The sequence below is a fragment of the Euprymna scolopes genome, chromosome 2 (genome assembly GCF_053919585.1).
Source record: "Euprymna scolopes isolate OS-2025 chromosome 2, ASM5391958v1, whole genome shotgun sequence".
Classification (NCBI taxonomy): Eukaryota; Metazoa; Mollusca; class Cephalopoda; order Sepiida; family Sepiolidae; genus Euprymna; species Euprymna scolopes.
The window spans coordinates 123,737,121-123,763,368 of NC_136483.1; the positions used below are offsets into that span (position 1 = coordinate 123,737,121).

Consider the following 26,248-nt stretch of genomic DNA (forward strand, 5'->3'; position numbering starts at 1 on the left):
TTCATAAGAGTAGTGGTTGATGGGCAGAAATCAGAGGCCCACAGTATTAATGCTGGAGTCCCCCAGGGGTCCATCCTGGGCCCAACTCTCTTCCTGATCTACATCAATGATCTCCCAAAACATATACTTAAATCATTCGTTGACATCTATGCTGAGGACATGACCATCTATGGCAACACTTCAAAGGCCGTAAATGACAATGTTCTCTCTAATTCTCTCTCCTCTGATCTTGAGCGTGTGGTACAATGGGGGAAGAGGTGGCTGGTCACTTTTAATACATCCAAAACCAAGCTTCTATCTTTACATCATCAACGCTCTGATCCCCATCTGGCATCAATTGAAATGGATGGCTCTCGTCTTGGGGAGGCTCCATGTTTTGACAAGCTTCTGGGTTTGACCTTTACTCCTGATCTGAAATGGAACATACATCAAATCTGTTGCCAGGGACGCTGGGAAAATGGTGGGATCCTTTTACTGCTCCAGAAGATATCTCACTACTGATGCAATTCTCTATCTGTATGAAAGCCAAGTACGTCCAAGGATGGAGTACTGCTGTCACATCTGGGCAGGAGCTGCTAAAAACAGCCTATCCTGCCTTGACAGAGTACAAAATAGACTTTGTGGCTTAGTGGGGGATGCCTTTTTCTCTTTCCTGCAACCTCTCTCCCACAGAAGACATGTTGCGAGCCTGTCTTTGTTTTATCGTTATTTCCATGGCATGGGCTCGTCTGAGCTCCAATCTCTCGTGTCCCCTTGCCAATCTTTCACGCGAAACACCCGTCTGGCTGAAACTACTGTCAATAATTTTCCCCACTCTTTATCTGTGCCTAAATCCAAACCTAGATTCCATGAGCAGAGCTTCTTTCTCAGAAGTGCACGATTGTGGAACTCTCTTTCATTTGCCTGTTTCCCACCTGATGTCTTCAAATCCAACATAAATTCCTGACAAACCGCCCCCTTAAGTAAGACACTCTATCAAATCTCCAATATTAATGATTACTACAATACTATCTCATTGATTACTGTACACGCAATAACCCTTATCCCTGAGTGGCCTCCGGGCCTTGATAAGTGGTGACCCCCATGTAAAAAAAAAAAAAAACATTGGTAATAGTGTGGTTTGCTATAGAACTTTGTGTAATGTACGTAGGTACACAGGGGATGATAACAGGGGGAACACTGGCAAACGGGCAGTGCACAAAAGAGACAGCATGTAGATACTTGCTCTCAGCTGAATAAAGTCTTAAAACAAACTCGGCGTTTGCGTTCTCGGTGAGAAACACCACATGGCGATGAGGATGAGATCATTTCTCATAAAGGGGAAAGTTATTTAAACTTTTTCTCCGAAAAACATCGCGTTTAATAGAAATTAAATAGCGACATATTTCTACCTGCACACACGCATTTTAAAAACATGACGTCTTATGGTAAAATTGACGAATTCTCGCTGAGTGGAGGTGATTGGGACACGTACTCAGAAAGATTGGAGTATTATTTTGAGGCTAACGGAATACAAGATCCAGGAAAGAAAAAGGCCGTCCTTCTTTCTGTTTGTGGTGGTGAAACATTTTCTCTGCTGAAGGACCCCTTTACGCCGCACAGCTTAAGAGACAAAAGTTATGAGGAACTCTCGCTCTCGTTAAAAGAGCACTGCAACCCAACACCATCCGTAATTGTTGAGCGATTCAACTTTTACATGTGCCGCCAACAACCAGGTCAGTCCATTTCGGATTTTCTTGCTCATTTAAAAAAAATTACAAAGTTTTGTGAGTTTGGAAATACGATAGAAGAGATGTTGAGAGATTTGCTCGTCGTTGGATTGAGGGATGACCAGATCCGTCGGCGACTGCTTTCCGAGAGGAAACTAACATTTCCTTATGCCCGACAGATAGCTCTTGCCATGGAAAGTGCAGACAGGAATGTCACTGACATGGCAGCCTGTTCAACGTCCAATTTTACAATACAGACGAAAGTCAACCAGGTTGAACGCCCTACTCCACTACGGAGACAAAAACAAAAACCATGTTTCCGATGTAACGGAAAACATTACCCCGACTCCTGTCGTTTCAAAGAGGCAACGTGTAATTTTTGTCACAAAACCGGTCACATTTCGCCAGCCTGTTTGACCCGGAAGTACAATGACAGAGCTGGAAATCGTAAAACCCAAAAGGTCACCAGTGAATAACCAGTAGACGAAAATACAGGCAGCGACTGCGCCTCGGTGCATAGGCTGTTTAACCTGCCAGCAAATAGCAAAACCGAGCCCCTGATGGTGTTGGTGGGCATAAATGGTCGCAATGTCGAGATGGAGATCGACACCGGAGCTGCTGTTTCATTGATCAGCCGCAATGCATTTGAAAAACTATGGTGTGACCCTGATAAGCCGGTACTTAAGCCTATGTCACAGAAACTAGCAACCTACACGGGAGAAAGTATCGCACCGTGTGGTACGTGTCAAGTGTCGGTAGACTATGATGGCTGACAGTTTCGTCTGCCATTAGTGATTGTTCCTGGTTCTGGCCCTGCACTTCTTGGTAGAAACTGGTTATGAGTAGTGCAACTCAGCTGGAAACGCATCCATCAGCTGAAAGCAGTAAATGCTACACCTGCAATTGAAGATATTATTGCAAAATACCCCGATGTTTTCAAGGATGAATTGAGCGCACTGAAGGGTTTCACAGCAAAACTTAGTGTTGACCCGAAAACAAAGCCCATATTCCGCAAGGCTCGACACGTGCCCTTTGCATTGCGTGAAAAGGTTGACAAGGAGCTGGATCGACTAGAGTCTCTGGGTATTATCGATACTCAGAATGGGCTGCCTCTATAGTAGCAGTTGTCAAAACTAACCAAACAATACGGTTGTGTGGAGACTATAAAACTACAATAAACAAATGTTCAAATCTCGACCAGTACCTTATCCCCAGGATTGATGATTTGTATGCAAAATTGCTGCAGGGAAAGAAATTCACCAAGCTTGACTTGAGATCAGCATTCCTGCAGGTTCCGTTAGAGAAAAACTCAAAGCAGTACCTTACAATCAATACACCACAGGGTCTCTACAGGTTCAACCGCCTCAGTTTTGGAGTAAAATCAGCTCCTGGTATCTATCAACGCTGTATGGACAATTTGTTGGCAAATGAACCACATGTCGTATGCTATCAGGACAACATACTAATTACAGGATCATCAGACGCAGAACACTTGAGCACCCTTGACCGAGTGTTAGGGAAACTCTCAGAATCTGGTCTCTGCGTTCGTCTGGACAAGTGCAAGTTCATGGCACCCTCCGTAACCTACTTAGGTCATTGGATTGACTCCGAAGGCCTTCACCCTACAGCAGAAAAGATCTGTGCCATCCAGGATGCACCAGCCCCACGCAATGTGACCGAACTTAAGGCTTTCTTGGGCTTATTCCAGTTCTACGCTAGGTACGTCCCCAACGTCACAGATAAGTTGGGCACCCTCTATTATCTACTGCGGAAAGGTGTCTCTTGGACGTGGGGCACCCCCCAATTAACAGCTTTTCAGCGAGCCAAAGATGCATTGCAGACCACAAATGTCCTGGTTCACTATGACCCGAAGAAGGAACTGGTACTGACCTGTGACGCCAGTCAATATCGTGTCGGAGCTGTTTTGTCGCACATCTTTGCCGACGGTTCAGAGAAACCTGTTGCTTTTGCTTCGAGAACAATGTCACCGGCTGAGAAAAATTATAATCAGTTGGACAAGGAGGGACTGAGTATTATCTTTGGGGTTAAAAAGTTTCATCACTACTTATTTAGACATGCATTTCGTATCATTACGGATCATAAGCCACTTATCAGCCTCTTTAGCCCAACAAAGCCAACATTGGACACCCTGCCACCAAGAATAATACATTGGTCACTGTTGATGAGTGCTTACGATTACACGATAGAATATAGGCCTGGTTCACACATCGTCACTGCCAACGCAATGAGTCGTCTCCCCCTACAGCAAGCGTTAGATGTCCCAACACCAGGCTGCATTATACATCTCATGGATCACCTGGACAATTCCACCGTTGACTCGACTGACATTTGTGCTCATACACGCAAAGACTCCATCCTCTCTAAGGTTGTTCAAACCACACAACATGGAGGGTGCAATCTCCCACATGATGCTCCGTATTTACCATTTCACGCTCATAAAAACGAACTAAGTGTTGAAAGGGGGTGCCTGCTGTGGGGTTCACAAGTGGTAATTCCCCACCATCTCAGACAGAGAGTGTTGGACGAGCTTCACCAATGCCACCCTGGCATAGTCAAGATGTCCGGACCTATGTATGGTGGCCTGGGATAGATGCTGACATTGAAAAAAAGCTGAACAACTGTTACCCTTGTCAGTGCTCCAGAAGTCTACCTGCTAAGGCACCACTACACCCCTGGGAATGCCCAGCTGAACCTTGGCAGCGGGTTCACGTTGATTATGCCGATTACAATGGCCAATACCTGCTTGTCATTACGGATGCACACTCAAAATGGGTTGATGTCTATACCACAAGTGCAGCTACTTCAGCCACTACAATTGAAAGGTTGAGGCGCTGTTTTGCTACTCATTGTTGTCAGTGATAATGGCCCATGCTTCACCAGTTCAGAATTTGCAGAGTTCATGAAATGGAATGGTATCAGACACAAATTTGTCAGTCCACATCATCAGGCATCAAATGGTCTAGCCGAACGCTCAGTTGGGCTGGTTAAAAACGGTATTAAAAAAATGCCGGGAGGAACTCTGGAAACAAAGATATCCCGTTTTCTGCTGACATACCGGACAACGCCTCACACAACAATGGGATCTACCCCGGCAGAGTTGTTGATGAAGCGAAGATTGCGCACCAATCTGGATCGTATGAAGCCCGCCACCTCAAGTGTTGTATATAACAACCAAGAATATCAAAAGTTTCACCATGACAAATCTGCCCAGATGCGTTCATTTGATGAAGACCAAGCAGTATTTGCACAGAACTTTGGTTCCGGATCCATGTGGTTGGCTGGTCACATTCTGGAAAGAGTATCTCCTTTATCCTTTCTAATCAGATTGCAGGATGGCCGGTTGGTTCGTCGTCATCAGGATCACATCAGGTCTCGCCGTTGTATCACTGAGCCAGCACCTCAATCCCCAAGTGAAAACAATCCAGAATGCATTTTCATGGAACTAAACATGTCTCCAGATATGGCAACAGAAAATAACACACATCCACAGACTCCATTGACATATGAGAATTCGCCCGATTATGAGCAGCCAGATAGAGAAGTGAGTGAGCATACCCCACTAGCCCTGCCACGACGATCGGGCCGTACAATAAGACCACCGAATCGTTTTAGTCCGGATTGACTAAAGATTTAACAATGACCTTTTATTTTTTATTTTAAAAAAAAAAAAAAAAAGAGGGGGAGATTTCAATGGCCACATACTGAGGCAGAATAATCCTCGACCACAAAAGGGTCACAAGGGCAGTCTACCCTGACCTTTTTCCATGATAAATGGACCTTTCTTTTTTGGGGGGAGATGTAATGTACGTAGGTACACAGGGAACGATAACGGGGAACACCGGCAAACGGGCGGTGCACAAAAGAGACAGCATGTAGATACTTGCGGTCGGCTCTCTGCTGAATAAAGTCTTAAAACAAACTCGGCGTTTGCGTTCTCGGTGAGAAACACCACACTTTGATTGCTGCTTTGAACCAATCAGTAATCTCATTTTCACACTGTTCTGCAGGAAGAGAAAAATATTTCCCAATGGGGCATCTCTGATGTGATCTCTAATGGCATCCCAGTCAGCCTTATTGTAGTACTTTGTCGTTTGGAGCAATGGCTCTTCAATTTGGGGTCGAGAGTTTAGAGTGATGTCCATCATTATCACAGCATGATCAGCATTCCTGAGTGAGCAATGAATATTTGTTACATAATTTTCAGGAACTGTTGTCAGAAATAGATCCAGAAGTGAGGCTTGTTGGTCCTGACGATCTGGGAGATCGGTTGGGAATGTTACTATCTCTGTCAAGGAATGGGACATAGCAAAGTTATAGATGACACTACCAGCTGTGTCAGTGCAGTTAGAGAAGCCAAGCCAATTTCTGTGGTGGGCGTTAAAGTCACCAATTACATGTATTTAGGCGCTAGTGTCAAGGGAGAGTGCTACAACTATGCTGTCAGAGACATGATTGATTATAGTACAGTCCTGGGTTGATGGAGAGTGATAAAGAAAATACAGGTAGCTAAGGTTATGTTGTAAAGTTTGTTTAAAGCATATGAAGGCCTGGTCACCTGATTCTAGTTGAGAGTCCCTAGACATGATTCGACATCATCTAAGTTAGCTCTAAGTCCACAGATATTTGTAAATGCAAACCTCAAGGGAGGAGGCGAATTCTTTGAGTGTCTGTCTGGTTTGAACATTTTTTTTTTTGGATTAAGCTGTTATTTAATTTTATTTCATAGTTTTAGACCAAAGGTGGGGTGCTAGGCAAAACGGATATGCATAGCCACCATCATGCAGCACAAGTAGACCATCAGCCGGCTTCTCATCTACAGGAATGTGGCCTCGGGAATGCCCACCAAAGATGAGTGCAAGGCCCCTTTCCATGCACAACATTGCACTACAAACATCCCGATATTATACAACTGATGACAGAGCAGCCGCTCTTAGCATTACAAAGAGTTAGGGCTCCCATACTATCAGTCGGAAACAACAACCAGCAACTGTCAAACCGGTACCCTCAAACCTGTCCGACAGCAGTCCAATCATGTTAGCATATATGGTAAACAAGCACCCCCAAGATGCCCAACTATAGGGGAATAGAATGATGCAAATGTGGAGGACGGCATTCATTTCCCTAGTCAGGAAACAAGGCAAAGTACTGGACGTCTCTAATAAGTCCCTGCAGCCGCACCTCTGCTCCTGGCTAAACGACAAAGAAGGAGTATGGAAGCCAGGCGATACGCTGAGGCTATCTACTCCTTAAGCAGTTTAGGTTTGCAAACCGGTGATTTGATCAAGTCACCAGATCTAGGGAGATTGTCATCAAAGACTGAGGAGGCATCTCTCCTCCGTTTGGTACCAAGATGTATGAAGTCTGTGGCACAGGTTTACAAATCGGAGTTTTCCTTCTAGATGGATGATCTAAAAAGATCTATGGGTCCATCAGCACCATAAGGGTTTTCCCCATGCCTAGTTTCAAAGCCATGTATTTCTATGCCCCCGAAGTGATAGTTTGGATGAGTAGGTTAGTATCAAAGAATTAGTGTCTGCTTTGAAGTTATACTCCTTAGAATAGGATTAAAATTGGAAGATTTGGTTATGTTTTGAAAGGAGGTATCTATAAATATGGGGTGTAGATTTTAGGTAAATATCTACTAGGGTTAAGAAAAGATAAAATATGGTTTGTGGATTAGTGACTAATTGGAAATTATAAAATAAGGGCTAGGGTGCGTTTCGAAATGTGCTTTAAGTGTAGGTTAAGTAAAGATAATCACCAGTACCATCTAAGTGAAAGAAATATATAGTTGCTAGTTAATATAGATCACTGATGATCTAGGCACAAACTGTGGCTATTCGTTATCTATTTTATAGATATTCTTTAGAGTATAATAAATATAGGTTAAGCTAATGCATCCCTTAGCAATAGAAATCTATAGATGTTTAGTATTTATCGATTTTGAAAAGGTCAGCTTACTAAAGTTTAGGACTGGAAGCTAAACCCTCCTCCCAAGGTACATGCAAAGTATGTGATTTTATATCAGGTTGGGGAGAAGAGCAATTAGTTTTTTGTCCAGTTGGAACAGGAGAGATGATATACTTACAAGAATACAGCATTAATATACAATAAAGATATACAGGGATTTGGGGGGAATTTAGGAGTATAAGGATTTTTAATGTTTATCATGCAAAACAGACAGGAAGGTGTCTTGGAGGAAAAGTATTATCACTTCAAAGCAGACATTTAGAAATAACATCTGTACCAATTATTATTTTAGTAACATACATCAGCAACAATATACATGTGGCCATTATAGGCCTTATATTTAAATAGTACACATACATAGAATGATGAATTATGATTTCCAAAAAGAGGGAAGCAGTATAAGTAAATAAGAGCAGGAAAACAGGTTTGGTGAATAAACAATAACTTAATTGCTTCGTAAGCAGTGGTTTGCACAATTTAGTATTTTTTGTATGATTTTGCTTTTATTTTTGGAAATATATTTTGTACAGTAATGTAATGCTTCTACTTCATAAAAATATTTTGGTCTATCAGATCACTGCAAATCCTCTCTGAACAGCTGTTTTTGTTTTGGTTGTAACATCACACAGGATCAATGAAAATTCTGCCTTTGAATAAGATCACTGTGAATTACATTGGATAACAATCGGATTGTAATCTGATAGTTATCCAGTTCCTGAATCTACTAGAATTTGGCAATTGGATTAGTCCAGGATCGATCCGGAATTACAATCTTACTCACCCCCCCCAAAAAAACAGGCATAAATCAATAAGAAGCAACCCATGGAACTATAGCCCTTTATAACTTTTCCTTCTTTTTTTTTTACATAGGAGTCACCACTTATCAAGGCCCGGAGGATAAGGCTTAATGACTGTACAGAAGTCAATGGGACAATATTGTAGTAATCGTTAGTAGTGGAAATTTGGTAAATTGGATTAGTTAAGGGGGATGGCTCATCAAGAATTTGTTTATGTTGAATATAACCAAATTGTAGTCAGCTAGAAAACAGGCAAATGGAAGAGAGTTCCACAGCCGTGCAGTTCTAAGAAAGAAACTCTATTCATGGAATCTAAGTTTTGGTTAGGCACAGATAAAGAGTGAGGGAAAGTATTGATAATGGTTTCAACTAGATGAGTGTTTTTTTGTGAAAGTTTGACGAGGTGGGGGAGGGCATAGATTAGAGCCTAGACAAGCATCTGTCATGAAAATAGTGATAAAGCAGAGACAGGCTCACATAGTCTCTTCTGTGAGAAAGAGGTTGCAGGGAAGAGAACAGGGCATCGCCCACTAGGCTATAAAGTCTATTTTGAACTCTGTTCAAGGCAGAATAAGGTATAAGCAGCTCCTGCCCAAATGTGGTAACAGTGCTCCATCTTTGGATGTATCAGGCTTTTATATAGGTAGAGAATTGCAACCTTGGCAACAGATTTGATATATGTGTTTCATTTCAGATCAGGAGTAAAGGTCAACCCCAGATGCTTGTCAAATCCTGGAGCCTCCCCAAAACAAGAGCTATTCATTTCAATTGATGCCAGATATGGGATCAGAGTGTTGATGATGTAAAGATAGAAGCTTAGTTTTTTGATGCATTAAAATTAACCAGCCACTTCTTTCTGCCTTTGCACCACATGCTCAAGATCAGAGGAGAAAGAATCAGAGAGAACTTGGACATTTACAGCCTTTGACGTACTGCCATAGATGGTAGTCATCAGCATAGATGTCTACGAATGATTGTAGGATGTGATTTGAAAGATCATTAATGTAGATCAGCTGAGGGACTCCGGAATTAATACTATGAGCTTCTTATTTCTGTCCATCAACCACTACTCTTATAAACCTATCAGATAGAAAAGATTTAATAATTGAGAAAACTTTTCAGCTATACGGTAGCTGAAAATATTGTGAATTAGGCCTTTATGCCATACCATACAAAATATTGTGAATTAGGCCTTTATGCCATATGGTGTGATAGGTAAAAGGTCTTTGATATGTCAAGAGCAATTGCCTTAGAAAAAAGGCTCCATCGAGAGATTCGCTAATCCTATGAGATATAACTGTAAGCACATCTGCTGTAAATCTAGCAGAATGGAAACAATATCGCATGTTACTAAGAAGGTTATTTTTTGCTGAGGTGGTTTACTACTTCTCCATTTAACATGGATTCCAGCAACTTACTCATGATGCACAGGTCTTACTGGTCTGTACTGAGAAGAAGATGCTTGATTACCTGAATTCTTAAATACAGGGCATACTGATGAGGTTTTCCAGAGTGTTGGAAAGCAATTCTCCTTAAGACTATGCTTAAACAGCTTTGTAAGTAGGGGAAACTTGTTCTGGTTAAAGCTTTTTCAGCACTATAATTGAAATGTCATCAAGGCCAGTTGCTTTACTCGAATCAAGGTTTTTGATTAGCTTGGCAACATCACACACACATATTTGTATGTTGCATAGCATGTTTTCTGATATCGAAGTAGGAAATACGGGGATTGACAGCCTTGGTCGCATAGGGTATAATTAGTTGCAAAGTTCTTGGCAAAGAGTTTGGCTTTGTTTGATGACCTCAGATCTATTGATGATCGTTGTGATTGAGCACATGCTTCTGTTCAGGATTCTGTTTGCTATTTGCCAAAACTGATGGGAACCAAGCTGCTGCTCAGCTGCTTTGGATTTAATGAACTGAGCATAAAACTCCCGCGCATTCTTTATTACTCTTTTACAGTGGTTGCTGGCAGTCCTGGAATCAGCTTCAGTCTCAGTACAACCTACTGTTTTTCCTTTGATCCTTTTTCTATAAAGGCAATACTATCTTAAAAAATTTCTTCTCTGTATAATATGTGTCTTTACTCCCCTCTTCTGATGAGAAGCGTTTGGCTTCAAAGTGCCATGGCCTGAGGAGGTTTTCTATGCCACAATATTGTAGTCCCTTTTGAACTGATAGCATAAAATTCAATTGTAAATTTTTTATCCCTTTGTTATCTTAACTTATTCTATAAAATTAGTATTTTTAAATGTATTTAGATTGTACTTCTAACCACATTTCCAAACTCCCATTCTTATTTGAATTGATTTTAACTGGAGAGTCTACTCCCCAATACAATAAAATATGATAATCAAATTTTTAAGGGGACTTGCATTAAAAAAAACCTTAAATATATTTAAAATTTTCACCACCCCTTAATCTGCCTTTAAAATAGACTAGACTACCCATGACCTGTAGGGTCAGTGTGTTATATTAACTATGGAATTAATGTATGAGTGTGACACTTTTGACGTAAAGAAAATAGTTTTTTGTGATGTAACAGAAACATTTCTATGAAAGTATATTAAAATGAAAAAAGAATATAGATTTCTATGAGTCGTTCTGTTTATAATTGTTTATTTTCGAAAAAAAAAAAAACTTACAGTCATTGAATTATAAGTGGTTTGCCATACTTATAGGTAAATGTACACTGAACAGATACCATAATACTTAAAGTTAAATTCAAATTTTGAAATATCTTTTAATTTAAACTTGAAAAAAAAAAAAATTGGATCACTGACAACGTACACAGTAAAACAATACATTGTAAAATAGTAGATTTATTTGTAAGAAAATTGCGTTAAAATAACTTAAACGTAATATGGAAATGAACGATGTAAAAAAAAAATGCAGTAGTAGAGTAGTAGTAGGGAAAATACATGTCAACCAGTAGTAGTAATAGTAGGATAAGGAAGAGGAGGCATAGTAGTAGTAAGAGGAAGAAGAGGAGGCGTAGTAGTAGTAGTAGTAAGAGGAGGATAGTGCGCAAGCAAACAACCAAAAACGACAGAGTTTTAGTATTATATAGATATTACTAAAAAATTAATTTATTTTATTGTATTATTTTATTCCATTTCTAGATTCCGTGCTACCTACCCTCTTGAAACTCTATTCTCCCAGATTTTTCTCGCATGTCATATTGTTTGTAATATATCAGTAATAGTTAGTAAAATTGAAAATATGTATCTCTTTACTAGCATTCATCACCTTTGGTAAATGAGTTTGTATGTTTTAAATAATTAATGCAGAAATCGAAAATTATTCAATTAAATAAGAGAAGTATCAAAATCAAAGCACACATTTGGCTCTTAAGATCCTCTCCCCCTCCTCCCTCCTCTTAAGATCCTCTCTCCCTCCTCCTCCCGCTCTCAAATAAACGCTAATCTTTGCACCTCAATTCATTCCATTAGCTAGACCAATGTAGGGCGCTTGAAGAACACCAAGTTAAGTGTATCTATCCGTGTGGTGTGTAACCTCTGTATGTAGATTTGGTCCCACCATTTCTTTTTTTTTCTTTGCTTGATATTCCCCTACATATTCAAGTAATTATTATTAATATCCTATTCATTTATTTTAAAATTTTATTTTATTAATATCCTATTCATTTATTTTAAAACAAATAAGTTGCTAGAGCAGATTGATTCTCTCGCAGTACTTGAAAGATACAATTTCTTGTAAATGTAAGAGGGGAATCTATTTCTAATTCTACGCTTATTTATGTAGAATAGAGAAAAACTTTAAAGTAAGATACTCCGTATATTCATTCAAGCGGGAGCACAAAAGTACTTAGTGTAGAAACCATGCACATGGTTACCCCTCTCGGTGTGATAGGTAGCACTTACACCCAAAGTATCAACTACCACAATAAAGAACGAAACTTAAAGGTACTCCCATCTTTATTATTTTTCTTCTCCCACTACAAAAAATAGGCAAATCAAGTAAGTGCTAGAGGGCGGTGGCAATTGGAAAGACCAGAACTCAACACTCCATCTGAGGAAATGTATTTTTGAGGACATATTGAACGGAAAATATAGTGCTTGAGAATTCCTTACCAAAAGAGTATATCCTCTACGTAGCCCCGACATGGTCAAGGCGAATGGGTTTCCCCCTTACTATGCCCCAATTTGGACTCCGAGGTGGGTAGGGAGCGTGGTTGATGAAAAATAAATCCCAAAATCCATGGCTGATAAAAACAAAAGCATCCCCCTCAAAACCCTTAAAAGAAACCATTCCTCTGACTCTGACCTCTCAAGTTCAGATGAAGAACAAAAATTCAAAACTAGAAAAACCGCTCCAACTATAAACGAAGGAAACTTCCAACGATTCTTAGTTATTGAATTAATTGAAAATAAAAAAATTGGAAATTTATCACCTTTCCTAATAGAAAAAACATTATCCACAAAAAGTAAACCAAAAATGATTAAAAAAACAAGATGGAAATCTACTAGTTGAGATAACCAATCTTAGAGATGCTCAATCTTTACTCAAAATGAAGAACTTCCATGAGTACAAGTGCAAAGTCTTTCCCCATAAAACACTAAACACTTCGAAAGGAGTAATTCGAAGTTATGAACTATCGCTAGCAACTGAAGAAATAAAAATCGAATTAGAAAAACAAGGAGTAATCAACCACATCCGCATAAACATAAAAAGAAACAATAAAATAATAACCACCAACACATATATATTAGCGTTTAACAAACCAAAAATACCTAAGGAAATAAAAATTGGCTACTTAAATGTAAAAGTAGACCAATATATCCCAGCCCCATTAAGATGTTTCCATTGCCAAAAATATAGACATCGTAAAGAAGCCTGTAAAGGAATGAAAATATGTGGAAAATGCCGCAACAAAGATCCTGACCACACCGAAGAAAAATGCATAAATGAGGTGAAATGCGCTAACTGCAAAGAAGATCAACTGGTCTTCTCTAAAATATGCAAAACATATAAAAAAGAAAGAGAAATTATAGAAGTAAAGTACAAAAAAAACACAACCTTTCCAGAAGCCAGAAAAATAGTTGAGACGTACATGAAAGACAACACATATGCTGAGACAACAAAAAAGACAACTAAACCATGCCAACATAATGAAATACATGATCAATATAGGGAACTGATTACATTAAATATTAAAGAATGGCCAGAATTTCAAAATAGCCTAAAAGAAAAATACTCAAATCTGGAAAACAAAATGGAAATAACAAATCCAAACAAAGAAAATAATATTCCATCCACAACAGAACCATTAAAAAAATTATCACAGAAACCAACAAAACAACCACCAGAAATTAATAAAAACATAAGCAATGATAAAACAGCAAATAAAGAACATTCCAGAAAAGAAGAAAACCAAACAATAGACACTCAAAATAGATTCCAAATTCTAGAAAAAATGGAAACCGAAAACACCCTAGATAAAAAAAGAAACCAAACACAAGTAATGAAGAGGGAAAAAATGAACAAGAAGCCAAAACGGCAACATCTCAAGCAAAATCCAGATCGACGTCCAGATCCAAACAAAAAAAAGAAAAAACCCAGCAAAACACTTCACCAAAGACACAAACTCCAACAAAAGATAAACCCTCTACTTCTAAAGAGATGGAAATAAAGGAAAACTAAACAGCCTCATGGATAGAAATAAAACACAACAAATTATCCAATGGAATTGTCGTGGAATAAGATCTAACTATAATGAACTTCTTATACTTATCTCACTCTTCAACCCAGTCATTGTTTGCTTACAAGAAACCTTCCTACAAAACAATAACCATTTCAAAACACCAAACTATGAACAATACAACTATTTCCATAACACAGGCCTTCGTGCTAATGGAGGCACCTCAATTCTTGTAAGGAAGAACATACCTCAAAGCAATTTCTCTGTCAAAACAAATCTCCAAGCAATTACAACTCAAGTCACATTACACAAAACAATCACAATCTGCTCAATATACCTCCCTCCTCATGAACCAATGAATCAAAATGAACTAGAAAATTTATTAAAACAACTACCTTCACCATTCATTCTTCTAGGAGACTTTAACTGCCACAGTACGTTATAGGGATGTGAAGTCACAAACTCAAAAGGAAACAAAATTGAACAATTAATTAACAAAAATAACTTGTGCCTTCTCAATCGAAACAATCCCACATACTTAAATCCAACAAACGGATCAACTAGTGCCATTGATCTTACCATGTGTGATCCATCAAGCTTCTTGGATTATACGTGGAGCACTTACGAATAACCCTGTGGAAGTGATCACTTCCCTATTATAATCAATTACAATAACTCCATCCAAAACCACATACCCAGGTGGAACACAAACAAAGCCAACTGGACCGAATTTAAATAACTTTGTTCACTAAAACTAACAGAACATCAAATCCAAACAATAGAAGAATTCACGGAAGTACTCATAACAATAGCCAAAAAATGCATACCCAAAAATTCTCCTCCTGGAAAAAAAAAAAAAACCATGGTTCAATCCAGAATGTAAAAATTCCAGACAGAGAAAGGCAGCCTTAAGAAAATTAAAAAAAAACAACCCACAACCAACAACTTAATAGAATACAAACACCAAAGAGCTAAAACTCAAAAAACAATTAAAGAATGCAAAAGATCCTGCTGGCAACAATTTGTCAACAAAATCAACATCACCAGTAAACCCAAAACCGTCTCGGAAATGATTAGGAAAATAACTGGAAAATATAATCTGCATCCAATCAAACACCTTCTCACAAATAAACAGAAAATAACTGATAAAAAAGATATTGCTAACACACTAGCTAAAACCTTTGCCGGAAACTCATCATCAAAACACTATAATAGACAATTCCAAATACTTAAGAAACATGAAGAAAAGTACAAAATAAACTTTAACTCCAAAAACCAAGAGCCTTACAATGAAATCTTCTCACTCAATGAACTAGAAACCGCCATAGAAAAATCCCATAGCTCAGCTGTAGGACCAGATTAAGTGCACTACAGCTTCCTTACAGAAATTCCACCAGAATCATTAAAACTCCTTCTCAAAATTTATAATAAAATATGGGAAACAAAAGATTTCCCAACTTCACGGAAAAATGCAACAATAATACCAATACCCAAACTGAGAAAAGATACATCAAACCCAGAAAACTACAGATCAATCGCTCTCACAAGCTGCCTATGCAAAACGTTCGAAAGAATGATTAACTACCGTCTTATATGGTATCTAGATGACAACAAAATAATTTCTGAAATCCAGTGTGGATACCAAAAAAATCGAGGATGTATAGATCACATCACTAACCTCGAAAATTATATCAGAGAAGCTTTTATCAATAAGGAACACGTAACATCTGTTTTTTTCGATCTTGAGAAAGCATATGAAACTACCTGGAAATATGGTATCATAAAAGATCTCCACAACATCGGACTAACAGGCAGATTAGCTGAATTCATAAAAAAACTTCCTAACAGACAGATCTTTCCAAGTTTGCATAGACTCAACTTTATCAGACCCACAAAATCAAGAAGGAGTGCCCCAAGGCAGCATATTATCAACAACTATCTTTAACATAAAAATCAATAACATTATAAAAGAACTCTCTCCTGATATACATAGCTCCTTATATGTAGATGACTGCTCAATCAGCTACAGATCTAAATACACTCACACTATTTAAAGAAAACTACAACATAAAAAATAAAATTAATAAATGGGCAACTAAAAATGGTTTCAAATTCTCCAAAACTAAAACAAAATGCATCCATTTCTGTAACCAACGCAAACTCCACCCTGACCCAACCTTACAGATTGAAGGCGAAAAAATTCCATTCATAAATGAACACAAGCACCTGGGAATCATTTTTGACAAAAAACTAAATTTCATTCCACACATCAATCACATCAAAACCAAATGTAATAAAGCATTACAACTCCTACGAGTCATCGCCCATACAGATTGGGGAGCTGACAAGGACACACTACTCAAACTTAATTAGATCAAAAATAGATTATGGTAGCTTCATATATCAATCCACCAGAAAGTCATATCTAAAAACCCTCAATACAATATGCCACTCCGGACTAAGACTAGCATTAGGAGCATTTCCAACCTCCCCTGTAGAAAGCCTGTATGCAGAAGCACATGAAACTCCTCCAATGCTCAGAAATCAAAACCTTGGTCTAAAATACTACACAAAACTTACAGCCGACCCCACAAACCCAGCACACAATAGCACTTTAAATCCAAACCGTAAACACCTTTTCGACCAAAAAGAAAATGCAATCAAAACCTTTGGACTTAGAATAAAATCGATTTCCAAAGAAAAAACAAATTTATAATCCTTTCAGACTCCCAATCTACTCTAAAAGCGATTAAAAATAAAAACATGGACAACCCCCTAATCGCAAAATTACTCCAAAAATTAACTGAACCAAACAGTAAAAAAGAAATCATTTTCTGCTGGATACCGAGCCATTCCGGTATTAAAGGTAATGAATTAGCAGATTCTGCAGCAAAAAAAAACGCCTTAAATCTCCCAATCGATGCAAATTTAAAAATTCCATACATAGATTTAAAAAGACGTATCAACGCATATACAACAGAGAAATGGCAAACCTACTGGAATGAACACCCTAACAACAAACCTCACGAAATCATGCCAAAAATCAAAAAAACAAGAACAAAATACGAAACTGAACAGAAAAGAAGTCAAACTAACAAGAATAAAAATAGGCCATACTCACTTAACCCACTCATATCTCCTAAAAAAAGAAAGCCAACCCATCTGTATACCTTGTCAAACACCACTCACAATCAAACACATATTAATTAAATGTACTGATTTTGTAACAGTAAGAAATCGATTCTACAAAGAAAACAATATTAAAGAGTTATTTGATAAAAACAATCCCCACACCATACTCTCATATCTTAAAAAAATTGGCCTTTATAAAAAAATTTAAAAAGAACCCTTTATACAACGGTCCTGGATATGACCTTTTTTTTTTTTTTTATTACATTTTCACCCCAAACAAGGCAAATTGCCACTTTGGTGTAGGGGGCTACTATCAGGGGCAACAACTACTGGGGTGCTGTGTAGGGATTTGGGCAGCAAGATGTCGGTTCACGTTACACTTGAACTTCTGCACGTCAGTACTGTTGGGGAAGCAGGGACCTGGAATGGAATTCCAGAGTCTAGCAGTTCTGGGGAAGAAACTATTGAAGTAAAAAGATCTTTTACATCTAGGGATCTCTACAGTGTGGGGGTGGGATTTAGCAGCCTGTCGGGTTTGTCGAGGGTGCTCACGTCGTGGGGGCACAAGTGATTGCAGTTCGTCAGAGCATTCACCACTAAAATACTTGTAGAAAAGGCAGAGGGATGCAACATTTCGTCGATGGGACAGAGGCTGAAGCTTAGATGCCAGTTCAGGGCCTATCAGGTTTGTGACTCTCTTTTGAACCTTGTCAAGGAGCGAGAGACTAGTAGCAGATGCACCAGCCCAGATGTGACAGTAATACTCCATACATGGGCGAATGGTGGCCTTATAGAGGTACAGGATACTTTCGGGTGTTAGTAGTTGTCTAGCACGGTAGAGAGACCCCACCTTTCTTGCAGCGGCCCTGGCAATGCCTTCAATGTAATTGTTCCAACTCATATTTCCTGTGAACGTTAGGCAAATGAGTTTGAAAGATGTACTCTCAGATAAAGAGTCGTTGGCCATTGCTATAGGTGGTAGAGAGGGTTTCTTGTAATTATTGAATTAAACTAGTTTAGTCTTGGCAGCATTGAACGCAACCAACCACTTTTGTCCCCATTCCACCACAAATTGGAGGTCTTCCTCTAGTGTTTCTGCCATTTCTTTAGAAATGTGTTCATTCGTCTTCCTGTCGTGCCTGCCATAGAGTGTAGTGTCATCAGCATATATACCCATCTCAGAGGCAATTTTGTCAGGGAGGTCATTTATGAATATCAGGAACAATAGACGTCCAAGGATAGAACCCTGGGGCACCCCCGCATTTATATCATATTGTTTAGATGTACGACCGTCGAGGACAACCTGGATTTTTCTCTTATCTAAGAAGGATTTAATTATGTTAAGTATTCTACCAGTGATACCGTATGATCTAATTTTCCTGAGGAGACCCTCATGCCATACCCTGTCAAAAGCCTTAGAGATATCTAGAGCTACCGCTCTGCCCAGTGAATAGTATATACGTTCAGAGATTACAGTTAGGATGTCTGCTGTGGAACGGGCTTGTCTAAATCCATATTGTTTGTCAGTCAGAAGTTTAGCATCTGTAAGGTGATGGACTAGAGTATGGTTAATTAAGGTCTCAAATATTTTGGCAAAAAGTGGGAGGAGGCTAATGGGGTGATAATTTGATGGGTTAGTCCTTTCGCCAGAATTCTTGAATACTGGTACAACAGAAGCAGTTTTCCAACAGCCCGGAAAGCAAGCTTCATTAAGGCATTTGTTGTAGAGTTTGGAGAGAACTGGAGCTACTTCGGCTGAGCACTTTTTTAATAGCACAGCTGGGATAAGATCGGGTCCACATGCTTTTGAAGTGTCAAGGTTTTTTATGATAGCATGCACCTGAGCAGGGGTGGTTTTCAGATCGTTTAGCGTGGCGTCTGTCCGCATAGGAAAGTCAGGTAGGAGGTGGTTGGAAGGGTACAGTGTGGAGTTTGAGGCAAACCAACTGGCAAGCATGTTAGTCTTGTCGGTTGCTGAGGAGACAACCTCGTGATTGTTGGTTAGTGGGGGAATTGTTGATTGCCCATTATTTACTACACTGTTGTAGATTTTCCAGAAGTCTCGAGTTCCTAGTTTTTGTGCTTCGATGGGCATTTTAGTGGTTTCCGTAAATTCTCTCGTAGCTGTTGCTATTTCTTTCTTAACGTTATTTCTAGCTTCTATATACTTCCCTCTGTTTGAACTGGACTTATGTCGGTTAAACCTATGGTATGCATGCTGCTTTTGAGCAATGGCAGTTGCGCAAGTCGACGTAAACCATTGGGGAGAGTGGAGCTTACTATAAAATTTCCACATGGCAACATGCGCTTCGATTTCAGTTTTGAACCAGTCAGTGGTCTCGTTTGCACACTGTTCAGCAGGGAGAGAAAAAATATTTCTCCATGGGGCATCTCTGATTAGTTCCCTGATGGCTTCCCAGTCAGCCTTTTTATAATATCTCGTTGTTTTGAGCATTGGCTCTTCAGTTTTGGCTCTATAGTTTAGGGCGATTTCAACCATTATCACTGCATGATCAGCGTTCCTGAGTGGGTGTTCTGTTGTAGCATAAGATAACATTTACTAAATAACTAATAACACACGCACATACGTTAAAGATACTAATAAATTATTAAATATTTCATAATCATGTTTACATTACAGTTTTAAGTATTTTTTCATAGCAAGGAAAACGACTCTATTTCTCAACCTAATTACTTCCTTTATCGTTACACACGTACCTATGTTAAAGGCATTTGGGTATTAATATATAGATAATACATTGAATAATGACAAAAATACATTGAACACTTATTAAAAAACTGATCAAATATTTCGCTCTCGACTTAATTCGTGTGTCAGCCATTTATTATTATTATTTTCTTTTTTTTTTTTACATCTTATGAAAGCAAACTTTACTGCTTGCTGAATTTGTGATATATAGATCATAAATCAATTACATCATTTTCTGTTCAGCATCAGGAACCCATAACGGTTTATTCATTTAATATTCATAATGGAAGTTAAACCAATCTACTCAATAAACAAGCTTTTCATTCAGTTTCCAAACTCCATAATCCTATTGTGGGTGTGTAATTATTTTTCTGTTGATATTTTAGTGGTTGTAAATAAGTTCTGAAATTTCTTATTATTGATCTGATAGCTGATGAGAAAAACAAAGAGGTTTGCGAAAGTAAAACTATTTTTAAATCACTCAATTGAATTTTGACTGAATGTGATTGTGGAGGCAGTTGATGTAGAAATGAGTTCAGAGATTGACTTTCCATAGTAAGACTACCTCTTAATGCTTAATCTATGCAGTTCGTTAAGTTAATCTGCTTTGCATGTGTGTTTGTGCAGATATTACTCAAAATATGAAAGTAAAATATAATAAACCCTGAAAATATTTCTCTAGAAGCATACATGGAATAACATATATACTAGCAGGAAGACTTGATGTCAGGAATTGAATGAGGATCAACAAATGTTCCACCCTCCCATACTTTTATTGCCATTAAAATCAGTGAAAACACTTAAATTTTAATCAAATTGCCTGTTCTAGTTAGTTTCAGTGTACCAGGAGATAGTTTCACATGCCTTCCCACACTGACTTGATCCACATTGTAGTCTACATTACAATCTACTGTTGATTTTATACAATGTTCATACGGACTTGAATATTTTACTTTTGTTTGAAAAGGCCTTATTTCTATTATTTCCTTGAAAAAATGATAAATGTTTTGAAAATTTCTTATGACCTTGAAAATTGTATTTTTTATGTCCAGTAAAAATTTGTGTTGAAATATTAAAAATAAAATCAAAATAAATACTATTAAACTATTTTTTTATTATTAATAAAAATACCTTTAAAATATTTTTTAAATATTGAAAATAAAATCGAAATACATAGTTTTCTTGTGGATGCAAGAGTTGCGTCCTTTTATCACCAAACTATCTCGGGCAGTTTCATGATAAAGATTGAAATCTCCGTCTATTTTTCTTCTCATTTATAATTTAATTTTATAATAAAATATGCATCAAGTGCGCTTGAAAACCAAATCACAACGTAATATTAGGAAAATAAACAAATATCTTACTTGATTGAAATTTATCACAAATATTCAGTGTGTTGCTTTGTTTCTTTTTTTGAATAAAATAAAATACGCATCAAGTGCGTTTGAAACCAAATCACAACGTAATATTAGGAAAATAAACAAATATTTTACTTGTTTGAAATTTATCACAAATATATTTCAGAGGTATACTCCATCTTCAGTGTGTTGTTTTCTTTCTTTTTTTTTCCTTTTCTTCTTCCTTGCCATGTTGTAAATTTGGAGAAAAAAGTCTGTATAGAGCCACGCGTATCTGGCAGTTGTATTTTGAAATATTTGAACTGTGCGTAGGTAACGCGAGAAAAACGTCAAGAATTAGAGTTCAACAGAAACGTTGTTTTAATTTGAATAAAATAACATACATATCAAGTGTGCTTGAAACCAAATCACAACATAATATTAGGAAAATAAACAAATATTTTACTTGTTTGAAATTTATCACAAATATATTTCTATTGAACTCTCATTCTTGACGTTATTCTCGCATTACCTACACACAGTTGAAACATTTCAAAATACAACCGCCAGATACAACGCACAGCTCTATACAGACTTCTTTCTCCAACTTTACAACATGGCAAGGAAGAAGAAAAGGGAAAAAAAAAAGAAAGAAAACAACACACTGAAGATGGAGTATACCTCTGAAATATATTTGTGATAAATTTCAAACAAGTAAAATATTTGTTTATTTTCCTAATATTATGTTGTGATTTGGCTTTCAAGCGCACTTGATGCGTATTTTGTTTTATTCAAATTTAAACGTTTCTATATGAACTCTCATTCTTGGCGTTAATAATGTTTTTAAGGGTGGAGGAGTAGTAGGAGCCGCCATAAATAAAATTACATCCCGGCTCTCTAAAAAAAACATTTTCCTTGTATGGACGGGAATTGTGATAATTTAAAATTAGGCCAGCCGAGCCCCCCCCCCCCCCAAAAAAAAAAAATTGGCTGGTTGGAAATTAAAAGCTGTAAAGAGAGTTAATGTTTGAGACAAGATAAAAAGCATTTAAAACTACTTAAAAACATTAAAAAAAATGAAGCAGCTAGGTTGCAAAATAACTTTTATTCGCTATGGTAACATTTATTTTTTGTATATTTGATCTTTTACCACTTTTTCGAATCACTGTGGATTGTAAAACATCCCTAAATTTTGTTTTGGAAACTTGAATTTTTTCTGGAGCAGGCCTTGAAAAACTTTAAAAGTCTGTATGAATCCTGATATATAATTATTTTTATATAATGGCTTGTATTAAAGTTTAAAATGCAAAAGTTAAGTATCATCGCTCGATTGTGCTCTTAACAGAAACATTTATTTCAAACACGCCTCTGTCTTGTCAAAGAATCTACTGTTGATTTTATATATTATGTGCTTGTGCAGTGATAAACTTCTTAAGTGTTAACTGTGGTAAAAATTTCGATTACTGATTGTCCAAACCTATTGGAGATAATCTGATACAAAATCTATTTAAGAACACTCCTAGACACATAAAATATTTTAAAAATCAGCCCAACCATTTCAGAGTCCATAGGGAATGGACTCGCACACAAACACAAATATATATAAGTACACATAATACAAACCCAAACAGTTCAGCTGATGAAATTTGAACATTGAAGCAATCAAACCAATCACCATAAAAGTCGTATGAAGTCGGGTTATAGAAAAGGGGAAATGTACAAAATCTCATTTTCTTAAAAACAAATTCCATTTTAAAAGTTAATTTTTTAATTCGTAAAGCCTTTTCTTGTTCTTTCTCTCGTCAAAGATTTATAGAAATTTTATTGAGATTTTATTGAGTAATGTTTCTTCCCTAACATTAACTGTTGCTTTTTTATTTTATTTATTTTTTTAGAGAGTTTTTTCAATTTGCAAATTGTAAAATCTAAAAACCAAAAGACATTTCTAAATGGTTTTGTTTGTTTCACCTTTCAGCAAAATCTCTACCATGAATATCTCAAACAAAGTATTGCTGATCACGACATGTGAATGAGTAACAACAAAAATGGCAAACCAAAAAACGAAAACCAAAAAACGAAAACCAAGCAGACAACCAAACAGATTTTGTCTTTTTACAAAATTGAGGGAAAACATTTTTTTTATTTTCATTTATTTTTTTTTTTTTTTTCATGAAAAAAAAAAGATTTTCTTGAAATTGGAACACAAATAAAAATCTGTGTTTGAAATTGGAACACAGATAAAAATCTGTGTTCCACGGTTTTTGTTTTCTTGCGGAATTTTTGCCTTTCATATTATGAACACGTTTTCAATATAATTTTCAATAACGTTTTCAAGATAATTTTCTTTCAGTTTAACATTAAAACGATTGTGTTATGGATTTTGTTTGAAACATTTGAAGAAATTTGAAGGCAATCAAATCTAGAAAGATGCTATACATTTATAAGAGGACAAGAAGTAGGATTTTAAATGTTTGATTTAACTAGATTCGTATAAAACTAATTTGTTAAAATAATGTTTTAATGTCTATTTATAATTATTATTATTGGATATAAACAGCTTCTATAGATTTTAAGCTGTTAATACATGGCGATTTGCTAAAAGTTTATTATTTATAATTATTATTATTGGATATAAACAGCTTCTATAGATTTTAAGCTGTTAATACATGGCGATTTGCTAAAAGTTTTTAAGTTGAAATGACTTTCTAGCCAACAATTTTGAAATTTCAAATTGATTCCAACAATTAACAAGAGATTAAAATTAGAAAAATTTCAAGTGACTTTCATAATTAAATAATCTAAAACAGGATTTTAAAATGTTTTTTATTTTATGCATTTTTGATTTCAATGAAGTACCTATTTACAATGCCTCCCCACGGGACAGAGTTAGACACCAGGGTCGTTTTTTAACGTGGAGAAAAGGTACAAAAATAAAAATTGTCTCAGTCGTGAAGGACTGCTCCTCCACCGAAAGAGAACAAGAAATTGAAGTGCAGTATCTGAAGAACAGATACTACACTTTGATCTTGGCAGCCAAAAGGCCAAGTATGAAAAAAGTTACACTGAAGAAATATACCTAGACATATAAAGTGCTGTAAACTATTGGGAATGGCATCGTTTTAGTAGATCAGAAGAAAGCCCTTCTCTATTTCCGATCAAACCCATAAAAACGAATTCCTGGAAGTTTGTCATTTATTTGAGTTAAAATTTCTCTCAGAAAATAAAATTTAAAAAACTGAAAATATTCTCTTTGCAGTAATTAGATTTAAACTGAAAATTCCTTTTTCTAAAATATTTTTACTCAACTGATAAAAAGTTAAGATATTTTTTAATTTTTTTTTTTTTTTTTTTTACAAGGAAGTCACCACTTATCAAGGCCCAGAGGCCACTCGGGGATAAGGTTATTGCATGTACAATAATCAATGCCGTAGTAATCGAGATCTAATAAAGTGTCTTACTTAAGGGGGGTAGTTCAACAGGAATTTGTTTATGCTGGACTTGAAGACATCCAAGTTGTAGTCAGGTGGGAAGAGAGTTCCACAGGCGTTCACTTCTAAGAAAGAAGCTTTGTTCATGTGATTTAGGCACAGATAGTGGGGAAAATTGCTGATAGTGGTTTCCGATAGACAGGTGTTTTTTGTGAAAGATTGGCAACGGGGGATCAGAGATTGGAGCTCTGACAAGCACTTCCCATGTAAATAACGATAAAACAACAACAGGCTCGCAACATCCCTTCTGTGGGAGAGAGGTTGCAGGGAAGAGAAAAGGGCATCCCCCACTAGACTATCGAGTCTATTTTGTACTCTGTGAAGGCAGGATAGGCTGTTTTTAGCAGCTCCTGCCGAGATATGGCATCCTTATTTAAAATAAATCTAAAAACGTTTTAGAATAAAAATGTGAAAGTGAGGCTAAAACACAAACTTAGTATATGCTCAAGATAATCTATAGTAAAAATGTTATTTTTTTTTTTAGAAAGTTTATGGGATAAAAAAAAAAATCATCAGAAATTCTAATGATTTTTTTTTAATTTTTTTTTTTTTAAGAAATTTCACTTCAGAATGTCTATGTATATTTCTACAGTTAAAAAAAACTGGGATGCTAAGTGTATTACTTTTTTCTTCTGTTTTCTTGTGAAGAAATTTAAATTAAAAATGTATTAAAAAACGTGTTTTATTATACAGTATTAAATGAACCATGTTCACTCAACAGGCAGATGCATTTGAAAAAATTCTATAATCATCAAATGGGAAAAGTTTTGTTAGTAAAAAGATTTTTACTTTAATTTTTAATTTGCATTTTGGGGTTTGATTTTCTAAAATCTACTGAAAATATGGAATAAAATTAATTTTTTATTTAAATGAATAAAGCTTTTTTAAGCCTCATCTTGGTCTTTCTTTATTATTTCAATGTGTCCAAACACACAAAGTCCATTCTGAACACATCTCCCTATATTGTCCAGATTTAATCTAATTAAAAACTGTGTTAATTCTAATTTTGAACATTTCTGTAAATGGCTTGAACAGCTTCCATTTACTGCTAGTTCATCAAACAACGACTTGCCAAAAGCTTTCTCCAGATCCACAAAAGCAAAATATGGGAGGTTTTTTTTTTATATTAATTGCATTTGTTTCATAATAAATATAGCACCAGTCGTAATTTGAAACCAAACTGCATTTCATTTATGCTTGGAGTTATTCTTATTTGCGGCTCAACTATTTTCTCCATCACTTTCAGGAGCTGATCCATCAATTTTAAGCTCAGACGAGCACCTACTGATGTCTAGTCTTCTCCTTTATCTTTGTAACTTATACTGAATTCCTTATATTTTAGTGATTTGATTTTAATACCAAAGATTTTGTAAATGTTACCGCTTGTAAACAATTTCATATTGATCTGGTTTCACTTTTCAA

General features: G+C 36.8%; 1 protein-coding gene across 1 annotated transcript in view; it reads left to right on the forward strand.

The window, feature by feature from the left end:
- LOC145295889 (uncharacterized) overlaps positions 1-25,720 on the forward strand; it is a 443,022-nt gene extending 417,302 nt beyond the window's left edge. The window contains exon 12 of the mRNA XM_080141646.1: positions 23,314-25,720. Coding sequence (XP_079997772.1) covers positions 23,314-23,367 — 54 coding nt within the window. The 3' untranslated portion in view covers positions 23,368-25,720. The remainder of the gene's footprint in view (positions 1-23,313) is intronic.
- Positions 25,721-26,248: the final 528 nt, after the last annotated feature.